At 39.8% G+C, this 15202-nt stretch overlaps 1 protein-coding gene across 1 annotated transcript; it reads right to left on the bottom strand.

Annotated features, from left to right (window-relative positions):
- Positions 1-9123: 9123 nt before the first annotated feature.
- tnni4a (troponin I4a) lies at positions 9124-14846 on the bottom strand. The gene is made up of 6 exons (XM_030765617.1): positions 14577-14846; positions 10895-10939; positions 10570-10701; positions 10217-10306; positions 9580-9750; positions 9124-9213 (listed from the first exon to the last, which is right to left on the bottom strand). Exons 1-6 carry the CDS (start codon positions 14844-14846, stop codon positions 9124-9126), a joined length of 798 nt encoding a protein of 265 aa, XP_030621477.1.
- Positions 14847-15202: the final 356 nt, after the last annotated feature.

The raw sequence follows: 15202 nt of genomic DNA, 5'->3' as shown, positions 1-15202 counted from the left end.
TCTCTATAAATTGAAGACTGTAGAGCACTCTTTGTTCTCCAGGACTAAATTTGGGAACCTAAAAGTAATTGAGAATGTGGCACATTGTTCTATGAGTATTTAGGACAAAGCCAATAATGCTACCATGTAATATTTGACTTTTTTTATTCTTGAGGTTCTTATTACATTGTTATTGACAGGTAGCTACCAACTGAATGACCATTTAATTTTGAGATCTCATTTCTAATTAAGGATTAAAGATTCTTTATTGAAGCCAAACGATACCACTTCACAGCTTCACCACAAGAGGGCCCATACTCCTGTGTACTGATGCCGCGGTAACTATTAAACAGGTACGTGGATCTGGCTGGAGATCTAGATGCTATTTTTATTTTTGCTATTTATTTTATGATCATTTTGTTTTATGGTGGAGAGATATCCTATGTTCTAATACTCTAATACTCTTATACCATAAACTACAATACTCTTGCACACCTAAAGACCTACACATTCTGACTGTTCAGGCATTTTTTTTTCTCCTGGGATGAAATAAAACAATGTTCAAACAGGGGATTTTGCCACTGCCCTGAATTCCAGTCCAAGCGTCTAAACCAGCATTTAAATGGCTTTACTTTGTTTTAGCATAAATTGTTAATCTTCTCACCAAATTAACTATATACAACATGTTCTGGAGACCAAAGGAAACTTCAGAGGAGTTACGGCTCATAGAAAATATGTCGTAATCAGGCCTTTCATTTAAAACATTGGCCTTACTTCCTGTTGTCCATTTATGCTATAATACGGGTTAAACGTCCAACTGTGTGTTCGGAACAAAATCTAACATCAAATTTCATGTTTACCAAGTCACACTGTACCTCCCATTCAGCAAGTTTGGTCTAAATGAAATGCATTCAGATAGAAGATATCAAGAGTTTCAAGCACTGATGTCTGTCAGCAATGATTTCACTGCATCATATGTTATATATGTGGATATTTTGCTTGCAGACGTTATTCTGACATTTGGGATCTCAAAACTGGTCTGTTGAGACATACCTGAACTCTCATCACTGATATCATCTTTCTGGCTAAAACACTTTGCTGCTATTGCAACACATAGAACAGCTGCAAGCGAGTTTTTGGAATCAACCAGCTGTAAAGAGAGTGTATATTTTAATACGGTCCATGTTGATCAAAGGTATAGATCATGTAAAACATTCCCATGAATACATTAAATTAAAGATAATAAATATAATGTTTAAATGATGCCTAAGTGCACCACAATACATATTTTCTTACTTATTTGAAATACAAGTCTGAAGCAAACAAGTATACATTTAATGTAGGCTATTTTTTGCATCAGATGGTCTGGGAATTGGTTATAAAATAAAAATCAGAGTTTTGAATGTAAATAAGGGAATTATTTAAAAAAAGACCAGTGACGTCTTAATCACAAGTGAAAGTGATCACAAGTGAGAGTAAAAATTAGAGAAAGCAGTAATATTTACTAAAGTGCAGACTGGAGTTTATACGCCGTTTACCTGTATTTTGTTTACGACTTTAAAGAATTATGCTGTGTTGTCTCAGAATAGGAGTGCATTTGAATACTTAATTATTGCCACAAAAAAGAGCACAAAAGAACCTTCAGCCTATATAAACTTCAGTCAATCTTCACCTGTACTTTAGTCATTTCTCTCTGTCTGCAGTTGCAGTCTGAACAGTGTTAAGTGGTCTTGGCAACAGTCAAAGAACACATGTGAAAACATCAGACAAAGTGGTAATTGATTTTAAAAGTGCTTTATAGCATAAAGATTTCCTTGGTTATTCTCTCGTAGTTCTGTCCTTGGCTCTGCTCTAATCTCTGAACTTCTGCACTCTGGGATCCTGCTGAGTTGAGGTTAGAGAACACTTCAGAAAATTTGTTTTAAAATCAGAGGGTGAGAGGGTCTGAAATAATCTCTTCTAAATGGATTGACAGTAAATGGGTGTTAAAGTAATATGTGCAGTATGCAAAGCATAATGTGAAATTTTGTAAATGTAAAATTGTTCACTCCATTTACATATCTTAAGCAAGTGAGTCTCAAGATAATAATGTTCCTTAGGTAGCCAAGCCATGGCAGAGTTAAGGTGTCTGTCCTCTAAAGCAGACATTAGTGATGCCAGACTGGCTGCAACTGTGTTGCTTTCTATGGTTTTCTTTTCTTATGTTTGTTAAAATTTCCCCCTGTCTTCCACTGCAGAGTGCATCAGAGAGACCAAATGTACTTTTTTAACTGACTTAACTGACCGGGGTATTGATGATGAAATCAGCTGTCTGAACATAGCCAGCGCCAAGATATTTGCTGTATGGCGCCTCTCCAAAGGAGAGATTTTCAGAGTTTCTAGAACAAATGGGTATTCCAAAACTTCAGTACATTCAGGTTGTTCAGACAAGCTGAAATAGAATTTTTTATTTCATACTGAAACCATTTTGTGGACAAAATGAGCCTGCAGAGGCAGTCCTGGTGATCTTGAGCAGCGATGCTGGTTTGCTAAGAAGTGCTGAATGTCAGGCTACCACACAGAGCTTTTGTATTCTTGTACCATTTGGTCTTGCCAGCGGTCTGACTGTCTGAGAAGACAGGGGGTCAGCATTATGGGTACTAATGATTGCCTGGATGAGAAATGTGTCAACATAAACAATATAATAATGATGGTCACAGACAGTTCATTCACAGTGTCATCAAGTCAATACACATTTGACACTGGCTACTCTGTCTGATCTGTCATCTCTACATCCTTGCAACAAAAGATTCATGTTTGCCTGGAACCAGTCAGGCTGCATTGAAAGAAATAGCTTCCAATTATGAAAAAGGGATGATGTTAAGTTGTTTGGGAAATGGTGGTTGAAAGACCCAAATGTTAATCTGGGGCTTTATTATTGGTTACATATGAAAAACCTGCTAAATTATACCCCAGTTATCTCTGACATTCCTGTTTATCTTGACATTAACCCTGAGACACTAATGAAAGTGTTCCTTTGGCCAAAACATCCCAGATATGTCTGACTGTCAAAACCCTCTCTGCCATGATATCCACCTTGCTTAATGTGGGACTTGCCCGCTGTCAAAGATGGCAAAAATCTTTGGTGCGACCTAGTGTACATTCAGTTTGCAATGATCTTATTCTCCTCGTCTATAATTCCAAAAAGTGACATGGGGCAGAAACATAAACAGGGTGAATAGACTTGAACTCTTTTCTTGCACCATGTTTCTGTTATGTGAGTCCATTTAATGAAGTGGATGATCAGAATTGTAAGATGAAACAAACATTCCAAGAGAAGAATTTCTTTCATTTCTGTCTATCCTGTTATAACTTGAAATCTCACAAATACACCCTGATATCCTGTTATCAGAATGTATTTGCAAATTGTCCTGCTTTTGCTGACTTTGCTTGTGCCTTGAAGGAATGTATTCTCCTCTGTATTTAGTACTCTTTTTGAATGGGCTGGAGCTCCTCTCTGTGAAACACACAGTGTAGAAGGAAGATAACCATGTGCTTGCAGTAAGTATTCACTGAGGTAACAGACAGTTTAAAGATAGGTACACTGGCTGCACCTTTATTAGGTATGCTCAGGAGAACGCAGTAGTGACAGAAGTAATGGGCATAATTGTACAAAATCACTTCCAATTAAATTTAAACTTTGTCTGCCGTCAGTGTTAAGTTAGTCACACTGTTTCCTCCCAAAGATGGCCTGCCTGCACAGTGAGCAGTAAGTTTTGCTGTAAATTACAGGCACTCTTTCTACTTATGCCTTATTCAGCACACCCTTGCCAAAGGTGACCTGAGCTATAAACATCCCCTTCTTGATAAAACGAGCCCCCATCACACCTCATGCAATACATTATACTCAGTCAGAATGAATCCAATGCTTATTTCCATAATACCTCTTTTATTTCACCATGTCCAGACATAGTTGTAGAAATGATTGCCCTTCAACAATGACTTTGTAAACAGTTTGAGTTTTTTTTTTTTTTTTTTTATTAATCAAACGTGAAAGAATACTGAAGCTTACACAGGGATTTAACCAGTTCTGTTCACTGGAATCCAGACGTGGTCTTACAGTAGGTATATCCAGCCTAGTGCTGTCTGACATTCTTAGATAAGAACTGTTTATTTTTTTGAATGGCCTACTTAAGAAATTTAATCTATAGGCGAAATGGGGTGTATAAAAGCTCATATAGCACTATGCTGTTTGCTACTGCCTTGCTAGTGCTTTTCAACACACTCTGCATGCGGCATTTGAATCATTCTGTAGTAGCACAGGCAACACATATTCTGGGTACTGGAGATGGGAAAGAGCTGTAAATTACACATTTGTATACTTTCATGAAAGGTTTGGACCACTGACAATAACTACTTCAGATGATGAATGATTATGTCACAACCTGCACCGTCATTTTGGACTTTTGGTTTGACATGTCTTTGTGCTCCTGTTCTTTGTCTGTCTCTGCCCCTCACCTGTACCTGTTTCTCTAATTATTACCTTGTTAATTTTATCCAATCCTGTTTTGCCCTGTTTAGTTCTCCCTTGTATTTAAGTCCTAGTGTTTGCCTTGTCCTTTGTCTATCGTTGTTTGTGTTAGTTTGCACAACAGTCATGCTGCACCTTTTTGTTATTGGTTTTGTTATTAGTTTGCACTTGTATTTTGATCTTCAGTTCCAGTGAAGTCCTCCGTTTCGTCATCGTGTCTCGCACTTGGGTCCTGCACCACACCACCAGCGTGACAGATTAGATAACATAACAAATCTAACAAACGGTCTTTCAACAGATTTTCAAAACATTAAAAGGCTAAAAACTAAGTTCACCCCATGCTTAAAATGTCATGTCAAAGATGTCAATGATGATTTATGATTGTTATATACTGAGCCATAGGTAAGGACCATCAATAAAACCAAACAAGTTTGACTTTGTTGGAGTGTCCCAGACAAGTACAGTGACAGCTCCAAATGCACCAGTAAAGCAGACCATAATATTTCTCCACATACTCACATAGCACGACCCCAAACCCTGCAGGTAATTTTATAGAGCAGAAACAATTCACTGCTGATGGGGCTGAAGGCACTGAGAGGTGTAAGGTTGTGTGTGTGGTTGTGTGTGTGTTTGTGTGGGTGTGATAAGTGCTTTGTGTCTATGTGTATGTGCACATGCACATATTTGTCCTCTAATGGCTCACTGCTGAACTCATAGGGCCAATGTGGTGAGATTATTATCACACACACACACACACACACACACACACACACACACACAAACAAACAGATCACGTGGTTAAGCTGTAGATGTAACCTGAGTCTCGACACCACACTCAAAACATCCCTTTCCTGTAAACCATGTGGATGGAGCAGTTAAAGATCAGTCTCTCAGACTTCCTCCCACTCACATGTCTTCTGACTGCCCCTTGTTTTTTCCCCCACTGCAACATGGAATATCAAAAAGACCAAAAAGAAAACCCTCAAGTAACTCCTGATCATTTAAGTCCTGCAGTTGCAGTGACAGCTAGTATGATGAAAATGAGATTCAGTCATTGCAGTTCAGTCAGTGCCTGAGACGTGTGAAGTCAACCACTGCAAAAGAAGCCAACCACTGCATAGCAGGAGCGGTGCAGTATCGTCAGTTGGTGTAATATGCTAGAAGGAGAGCACAACCAAATTCATTTAGCTTCAGGCTCTATAGGCACCTGACTGACAGTGAGGCAGAAAAAAGGGGGAAGAGGGACCCCAGCTGAATCACCTGCCTCAAAAAGCCTCAGTTGGATGTGTTCCCTTTGACAGCTGGGCACAGTCAGCGTCCTCTTGAATTTAACTTAACCTGTCACCTCTTTAAATACACGCCAAAGTACCGACCTTGATCTGTGCAAAATGCACATGGCACAACAACATTCTGAGAAAGGGGTATCGTTGTGTGAAGTGAACACAGCAAAAATATAATTTTCAAAGGTGTGAAGCCTCGTGCAGCCAGCCAAGGTAAAAAGTGGTGTAACAAGAGATTACTGATTCTGTCAGTTGGCAGTTTCAGCAGAAAATGGCATGTTGGCTTATACCAAGAGGAAGTGCTATTAACTGGGGGTAAAAGGGGAAAAAAAGATGTGAAAAGATTGTAGCATGGAAGCCAAAGGCGAAGGAAAGGCAGTTCACAATTATCAGATATGATTCAAAGCACTGGAGGGATCATTGGAAAGACTACATTTTTCTTTCTTTCTTTCTTTCTTTCTTTCTTTCTTTCTTTCTTTTGTTCTCATTAAACAAACAAATTAATCAACTAAAGAAATTTAGTGTATCCTTTATAATTTCAAGCATTTGCTGAAGCAATAAAATAGTTTTTTATAAAATCCCTTTCCAGATGTATGAAATGTTGAAGGCTTGGCATACACTCTGTTAATCTTGCCTGATAATGCTAATATTACCCTTATAGTATCAAACCTCACCAGAGCTGATATCATCTCCATCATGTCTCCATTATGTTGGCTCATTCTACACAACTAATCAATGAATATTCCCCAGTGGGGTGCATAATGTTTTATGTAATGAAAGTATTAAATGTAATGGAATATAAACGTAATACGGATACAAAAAATGGTCATTTAAAAACATTTACTGTCATTCACCTTTTTCATGATATTATCATGATCGTTTGTGATTGCTTATAATACTCAAACAGAGGGTTGATCACATGCATAGCTGTTTGTGTAGCTTTCCTGTCTATACTTTGCAGACTCATAGCCTATTTTAAGAACTCAAATGGTTGATACCATCATGACAAAACACTGCCTAAAATACCATGAAAGCTGGCTCCATGGGTTTAGCCATTTGCAGAAAAAACAAGGCACTGCCCATGTGGTTATTTCAGTTTGGTTCTGAACAATCAGCTTGAGACTCCAGAGTAAATTTGTTTAAGCGTGGACATAATGCTGTCCTGCAGGAAATCACAAATCTCTTTCTCTCTCTCTCTCTCTCTCTCTCTCTCTCTCTCTCTCTCTCTCTCTCTCTCTCTCTCTCTCTCAAGCTTTCAGAAGTGAACTTTTCCTCCCACTTCTCTACATATGACCTCTCCATAACTAATTTCCACATTATATTACGGAGTCACATTTATCAGTGGTAGGTATATGTAGTAGACTGTGAAGTTACTATGGGAACTCAGGGACCAGGTATACTCCATGGGCTCTGGTTTTATGCCTGACAGTTTGTCTGTGAGCTCAGGGGTCTACTCTATAGGGATGTTGTCTTCAGTGACAGCTAGTCTAGAACAAACATGTACACTTGGCTGTGTTACACCAGATTTGGTTTGTAGCCACTGCTGACATTGCAGATGTAATACATGTCGCTCATAACTACCGAGGGATAGTGTGAGAGAGAGATAGATTGAGGAAAGAAACAACGTAGAGGGCACACTAAGTCTAATTAGGGACATTGCAATAAACTAGAGCAATCTGGAATTTATAGTTAGAACACCAGCTGAGACAGTTGAATTACTCATTGTGATTTCATTGACTCAGCCAAAACAGCAAAATGTCAACCTGAAATTCAGACCAGAGTGATTCTCATCACAAACACGCAACAACTAAATCATGCAATCCCAGGGTTCATACTGAGAGGAGCATAACAAAGCCTTTGATTTTCCGTTGATTTGAGGACAGTGAGGTCCACTGCATGTGACAGAAGAATGTTAAGTGTGTGTTTCTGAGGATTTTCAGCCAAACCTACTGACAGTCAAAGCAGATGAAAACACGTCAATAACCTTTTGGAAGTAATTCCACAGGAAAGGTCATCCAGAACAATGTGTGGGACGGTTAACGTTACAACCGAGACGGCGTCTGTGTCCAATCCAAACTGAGCCATCTGTTAATCATAAAATACAAAACCTGCATACATGGGACAGTCCCTGAGAGTGCAACCATTTCATCAAAACTTGTTTTTTTTTTGTTTTTGTTACAAATTTGAACTAAAGCTCCAATTTCTTTTCTATTCTGGGTTTGTAGACCATCCAGTTACAATTCATGTGATTCTCTCTCTCTCTGTGTGTGTGTGTGTTTGTAAAGGCTGTGCTACTCAGCTGTTAACCTGATAACTATGTATATGACCTGAATATGGCAGAGGATAATGTAACCTCCCTCTCCCTTCCGTTTGCGTGCCTCCACTGTTCCATAATTCATCCATCCTACAATTAATTGCGCACGCACACACACACACACACACACACACACACACACACACACACACACACACACTCACTCTGTGGCCTGGAGTCTGTCCAAGACATGCATTTCTTAGCTGTTATTTATCTCTGACATGTTTATATACTAATAGTAAGAGGGTTATATATGAAATAATTATTACAGTGTTTTGCACTGTAACAGTATCACTGTAGCAGTAATCAAATGTGAATGGTGAGCACTCCCTTGGGCAGTTTTTGGAAACCTTACGTTGGTCAGAGTGTGCCTTAGACTCTTTAGTGCCACCTGCTGGTAAAATGATTAAACCAAAAGAGGACGAGGCTTGGCTGAGACTCTAAAACAGCCACCAAAGGTCACGCCATCTGCTGTGGGAAAATGGGAAGTATTGTTTAAAAATTTAAATAGTTTAACTAGTTTGTATAATTTAAATAGCTTAAAAGGTGAGGCAAGTTCACTTTTTTTCGTTTTATGTGTTATGCATAGTGTATGCTCCCTTTCCTATTGAAGGACATTGCCCCACTCTCCACTCTCTATTTTATTGAAAAATTACAGTTTAATGTGTTAAATTCATCTACATGATAAAATCAGCACACACGGTAGGCCAAACTAAACAGCACAGTGATTTGTTTTTCTTTAAACACAATAATTACCAAATATTTACAGTCAATTTGATAAGCCTGTTCCATGCTTGAATGCTCTTCTCAGAGCTAAACAAACCAGCGGTAAATCCTAAATTAATATTCTATGGCAGTCAGTGCTATGATAAACAATGCAAATATCTCCCCACCACAAAGTATGTGTTCAGATATTCATCCAACAACTCAGACAAATGACAACAGTGCTATGGTACATGTTACTGGTTTCCAGATACACCTTTGCCCTTTGCATTTTCTGGAGAGTTCTCTTTTTCTGTTAAGGTCGAGTCACTGCTGTTTTACTGTCCACCAGCATCAAACAGTTTCTTTCGTCCCTCCATTCCAGACATAGCCTCCACATTCTTCCTCCAATCTGTCACCTCCTCTTTCTGTTGGTTGGGGGGAGGGTGAATAGAGAGCAAGAGAGAGAGAGAGTGGAAAGAGAAAGATCTTAAAAACACATCTCATTGACAGATACGGGCAGAAAGAGAGGAAATGTAATTTAATTAAATGAGGGCTATCACACGCAAAATTAAAAACGATTTTCTTACAGGGCAGATGGAGGAAAATGTTTAAGTGATAAACAGCACTACGATTAAGAGGGTAAGCCCTGACATCCAAAACAATTTGGAAATAGTTTGCCCAAGTAGATTTTCTCCCCTTTTTCAGATGAATGGCTGCGTGTTGTCTAACATTACTCAGTCCAAAGCAAATACAGTCTGAAGAGTGTAGGGTTTAGTTAATGGGAGACCTACCTTGTCGTCCTCTTTCTTCACAGTCTTGAGGTTGGCTTTAAAGTCAGCCCTCATTAGTTTGGCATCAGTCAGGGCCCCCAGAGTGGCGTCGGCAGATTTCTTTACCCTCTTCAGATTGGGTCTCTTCATTTTTCCCTTCAGCTCATAAATTTTCTGAGTCAAAGACTGAATCTGACACAGAGAATGTTTGGGTTTGTTTAAAAATGGTTTAAAAATAAAGAAATAAAGAAATGAATAAATGAAAAGAAATGAACAAAAAAAAATAAATAAGTGTAGGGTGCCCTAATTGAGTAAGACTATTTCAAAGTGTAGTTTAAGTGCATACTACTTTGGATTAATGCTGGGATTGGTGATTGGGGTTGTTATGATTATGCCTAACCAAGTGCAGTTAGGTTTTCGCACATAAGTCACTCAGTATAAGAGCATTAGCTACATTTCAGTGTAATGTAATACAGATTCACATCCTCATTTTAGCATTCTTAAGCTCAAGTGAAGTCTTAGTCTCTGTACATTTCATCAGAGTAGCTTAAGATGTTGAAAACCTTAGATCTGTCAGCTACAGTCAGATTACAGATGACACTGCACTAATAATGCCAAAATCACGTTTGAACACATGATGGAAAAAGCAGCTAAATACCTCCATGTCATTGCGGGCCACTTTTACTGTAAGGTCATAACGTGCTTCATCCACTATGTCAATCTTTTGGTGCAAATCTTTGCAAAGCGCCTGTAGTAAAAGATGGCCAGCATTTGAAATGACACAACAAAATAATTACATTGTACTTACTTTTTAATAAACTCAATATGAAATCGCTGCTATGTATATTGACAATTTGGCTAAATGGTCGTATCTGTATTGTGATCATACAGAAAAACGGGTTCTTAAACGTTCAGTGAAACCAAATGTCTGATGATAAATGAATAGTGCATAAATAAATAGTAAAACTGTGACTTGCTCCACCGTACAGTTACCATCAGCCCTGTCATTACCTGCAGCTCCTGCACGGAGAGCCCAGAGACTTTGAGGGGGGGCACTCTCTCTCTCAGTGTGTCCTCTCTCTCCTTTTTCTTCTGTTCTATCTCCTTTATCAGCAAGCTCTCTGCCTTTTTTAGCAACTTGGACTGAAACATCATGACGAAGAAGGTTACTGAACTATTAAGTCAAAGAGTTTTCCATCAGAAGAAACAATGTATGCAAAACTAGATTAAAAAACAAACAAACAACAGAGATCTACATGGGATTTGATGCAATTTTTGGTGGGGCTGACACATTATTTAGCCTCAGGAGGAGGTTAGACGGCTGTGTTTCACTCACCTTCAGCAGGAGTCTGCGAGTTGCTGAGTATTTTGATTTCTTTTTCTAGAAAAAAACGAAAAAAAATTCAGCTGCGGCTTGAGAATGTTTTGGAGTCATGTTAGGACAGGCTTGTCAGAGGAGTCTAATCCACACACACACACACACACACACACACACACACACACACACACACGCACACGCACACACGCACACACACTCTGTGGAGCATGCTTTCAGCGTCCAAGCCGATTAACTGCTGCTTTCCCCAAACGAGGGAGCTCAGCCACCCAATATAGGCCTAAGCACTACATCACACACTTACAGTGAGGGCAAAGTTTTAAACATTACTGCTCAGCATCACCACGGAAACACTCCCTGACAAGATCGTTAACCGCCAGATCAGGACCGTGGAATCTGCTCTGTGGTGGTTAGAATTATTGAGTTCACTCTTCGCCCACAAAGTCAATGTTGAGATGTTCACAGAGAGAATACAATTTAGTGAATAAATTAGACTAATGCTGACATTCAAACAAGTGAGGTCATTATCATTAGTGAGGAGAAAACATCCTGCACACTGCAATACTACTCCATGAATAAATCGAGACCTAATTCACAGACAATAAAATACTGCAAATGTCCTTACCGGTCTGTTTTTAAACGTCAGGGTGTTCAAGTCGACAATCACAAACACATAATCACAAACAATATCATGTAGTGACAAGTAAATACTGAAATCGGCCTTGTTTATTGTCAAAGAGACATTATGTTAGACACTCACCCCTCAGACATGGTGGCTCTGGTTTCTGTACCCTGAGGAAAAAGGCAGCATGTTATGGGCACTAGTCAACACCTCAGTGTGGGACATTGCATTCGTTTCTGCTGACATCACTCACAGCAACATTATTGTGCCAGCAGAGAGAGACAGGGATTAACAGAAATAGATACAGCATGGAGGACAAAAACCACATCACATTTAGACCCAGATTCAAACCACTGATCTTTGAGTAGAGTTGCTTGTATTTGAATGAGATAGATAGATAGATAGATAGATAGATAGATAGACAGATAGATAGATAGATAGCCGTGTCATCTACGCAACCAGCTTTATCTGTCAACATCACCATGCTGGACACTTATTGTTTCTCGTCCTCTTTGTCAGATATGAGCATTTCTGTATGGAGTGTGTAGATTTAAGGTTTAGGCTCTGAAGAGTGAGAGAGGGAGTCACCTTCACTACTTCACTCATACTCAGAGTCGATTTGCACCGGAGTGAACAGCTTCTGAAGAGAAGACGCTGCTCTGGCAAATGACATTGTTCCGAATACCAGAGAGGGACAGAACAAAAGTCACTCCAGAGCACATAACCTGGCTCTCCTGTTTTGGGCTGATGTTCTGGTCTTTGATTTGATTTGTTATAGTTCTGTGCTCTTTCTGACATTCTATGAAACGAATGACTCAGTATTTGTGACCTCCCTGTGTACTACATGCCTTGGCAGCAAGTGGGCTGTTGTCTGTGATTGTGTGTGTGTGTGTGTGTGTGTGTGTATGTTTGGCTGTACTGTCCTCTATCCTGCATCACCTTTTGTCCTTTGAGAGTTAGAAAAGCTAGCTGACCTTTATGTCACCAGTGTGATTTTACACAGGGGTGATTGAACCACAAATCTTCAGCCTAAAATACTGCTGGACTGACTAACCAGCCAGAAAAACACTCATGTTTGCTGTACACTACTTAACAAGCGGTTAAACACGTGGTTGCAATTGTTTGTGACCAACGCAATCAAACAGAGAAATTATAGCTAGTGTTAAAGGACATTAAATGAACTGTAAATTGCAGAAACTCAAAGTAAATATCAGCTAATATTAGACCATTGTTTTTCTTGATGAAAGCTGCTGTAAGAAAAGTCAACCATACTTCACAGATCAAATCTGTGCAAACTCTTTCCTAGATAAAAAGGTGCACTTAGGCCGTTAAATGGCAAAACGCAAACAAACATTTTAATTGTTTTGTAGACAGATTGCTGATGTGTTTTGCCCTATTTCTGTTTTTCTGCTTTTTTTTTTTCTTAAATACAATCTGTGTTTGTATTTGTTTCAAACCATGTAAGAGACCTGTGGAAAGCACAGCAGCGTCTACTGGTATGCTTTACGATTTTTGCATGTCTACCTGACTCCATTCTACATCTCCAGCGTGCACACACACACACACACACACACACACACACACATACACACACAAGTGCACTTGCACACAATGAGGTGCCAGGCAATACTCTATTTTATGAGTTCCTCAACACTAATAAATACTGGTTTACTGAAAGTCCTCACCAGAAATAAAAACATCTAAACATTTTGCCAAGCATAGTGTTAGTCATTAATGATATGTGATTCACACATGTTAAACTCACATACACATACAAACATGACAATTAGACAGTAAGACACCCCCCCCCCACACACACATATAACTCCACTGAAACATCACACTTTTATAACCTGCAACTTCCAGCATCTCATCCATGCCATGCTCTAAGATGGCCAGCCATCTCATCTCAACAGACTCTCACAGACACACTCCCTCTCCCTGATGTTGTGCCTCACTGACCTTCTCCTGGACATTGAATGAGTAGATTTTTTTTTTCAAAAAAAGGGAGAACGGAAACTACTTTGTGAGATCAAAGATCCTCACTTCAGCTGTTTAACTGCTCTCTGAGCACTGACTTCTATAGGTTGAATAAATGCCCCACTTATCCAGTGTAGTCCAATTTATTCGAAGTGATGAGAGACAGTGAAAAATTGTGCTTACCTTTAGAGAGAAGACAGGTAGGCAGAAAGGCTGGTTGGGTGAATGTGGAGCACAGAGATGGTAGGGAGGTAGATAGTGGTTTGTGATTTTCAATGATGATTGATTTATGACCTCTCCTCCCACACATGAATGGCCAACTAAAATAGCTTCCCTGCTGCACCTCCTACAGACAGCATCCCGAGCTTGTTTACAGCTGGAAACTGTGACAGCTTTTGCTGGAAGGTGGCAGCACCTTCCATTGCCATTCCTATATAGTCACCTCTTTAAGGTTCCCCTGGCCACCCGAAAAGAAAACAAAGACTCGTAGAGTGTCCTTTTGAGCAGATGCTGCACGTGTAAATGCACACAACTGTGTAATTGAGCATTTTATAAGGCTGTCTGACACTATAATTCAGCAGAGCTGCCGGGCTACATTTAAAATGAGTTCAGTGGAGCAATGCTTAATTACAGGTGAATATCATCCCACACTCGTGTGAAGACTCACCCCTCCTGACCAGAGTGACAATCCCTTCCAAGGAAAAGAGAGAGAAAGAGAGAGAGAGAGAGAGAGAGAGAGAGAGAGAGATGGGGGAGGGGCAATAAAAAGAAGCGAGGGACAGAAAGATGAGGGATTGAGGGAGAGAAAAAGAGGGGATGAGAGAGAGAGAAAAAAGAGAGGAATGAAGGGGCAGGAAGCAGAGAGAAAGAGATAAGGAGAGGAGAAAAACAAGACAGAGAGAGAGAGAGAAAGAGAGAGAGAGAGAGAGAGAGAGAGAGAGAGAAAAAGTGAGAAAGAGATGTCACATGGCAAGCACTTCTCAGTACCCATGTGAGGTACCAGTAAAAGAGAAAGAGCATTTCCATTCAAAGGCTCTGATCAATACTTAGAAAGTTCAGCTGGATGTGACAGGGCTTTACTCTTGCCGCGGCGGGCTCATATGAGCGGCGTTTCACCCAGACGCAGACGGTAAGACTCAGATCCCCATCCCGAGGGAGAGCGCACCTTTCCAGTAATGCCTGGCACGATGTATTCCAGGCTCTAAAATAAGAGCTGCAGCTGTCGGAGAGGACCGTGATGCGGAGCAACCTCATATGTCCCATGACGTGCCGTGAGCGGGCGTAGCATGTAACAGCACAGAGATGAGGTCCAGCGCACCTGTGGAACGTGCCTGCGGTCACACGGCCCATTTTAGAGGTCAGTCACTGAGAAAAGCGGTCTGCAACAACTGACCAAACAACACAGGTAAACAGACCAGCTTACAAACAGTAATATATATATATATATATATATATATATATATATATATATATATATATATATATATAAACCACTAATATATGAAATACTTATTTTTGGGAACCTTGCAATGGTGTCCCTGTTTAAACACGAAGGAAAATAGATATTTTTGTTCTCCTTTTAGATTTCATAGTAACCAAACTCTGTGGTCTCTGACTGCCTGTATACACACAGTATACACACTTGTTTCTTAGGTAGAAATCAGCCTCACATTATGGGGAGAAGGTGGAGATCATAGGACTGTGGA

Source organism: Chanos chanos, chromosome 1, assembly GCF_902362185.1.
Source record: "Chanos chanos chromosome 1, fChaCha1.1, whole genome shotgun sequence".
Classification (NCBI taxonomy): domain Eukaryota; kingdom Metazoa; phylum Chordata; class Actinopteri; order Gonorynchiformes; family Chanidae; genus Chanos; species Chanos chanos.
The sequence above is the reverse complement of the archived record's forward strand: the minus strand, read 5'-3'. Positions and strand labels throughout refer to the sequence as shown.

What these genes read in the sequence shown, in the direction of transcription:
- tnni4a (XM_030765617.1), bottom strand. Translation starts at nt 14,846, where the DNA reads ATGGGCCGTGTGACCGCAGGCACGTTCCACAGGTGCGCTGGACCTCAT. An exon ending in ATGAGCCCGCCGCGGCAAGA is followed by an intron (nt 10,940 to 14,576) that starts GTAAAGCCCTGT and finishes GTTTTTTTCTAG; the next exon opens with AAAAAGAAATCAAAATACTC. An exon ending in CTCGCAGACTCCTGCTGAAG is followed by an intron (nt 10,702 to 10,894) that starts GTGAGTGAAACA and finishes ATGATGTTTCAG; the next exon opens with TCCAAGTTGCTAAAAAAGGC.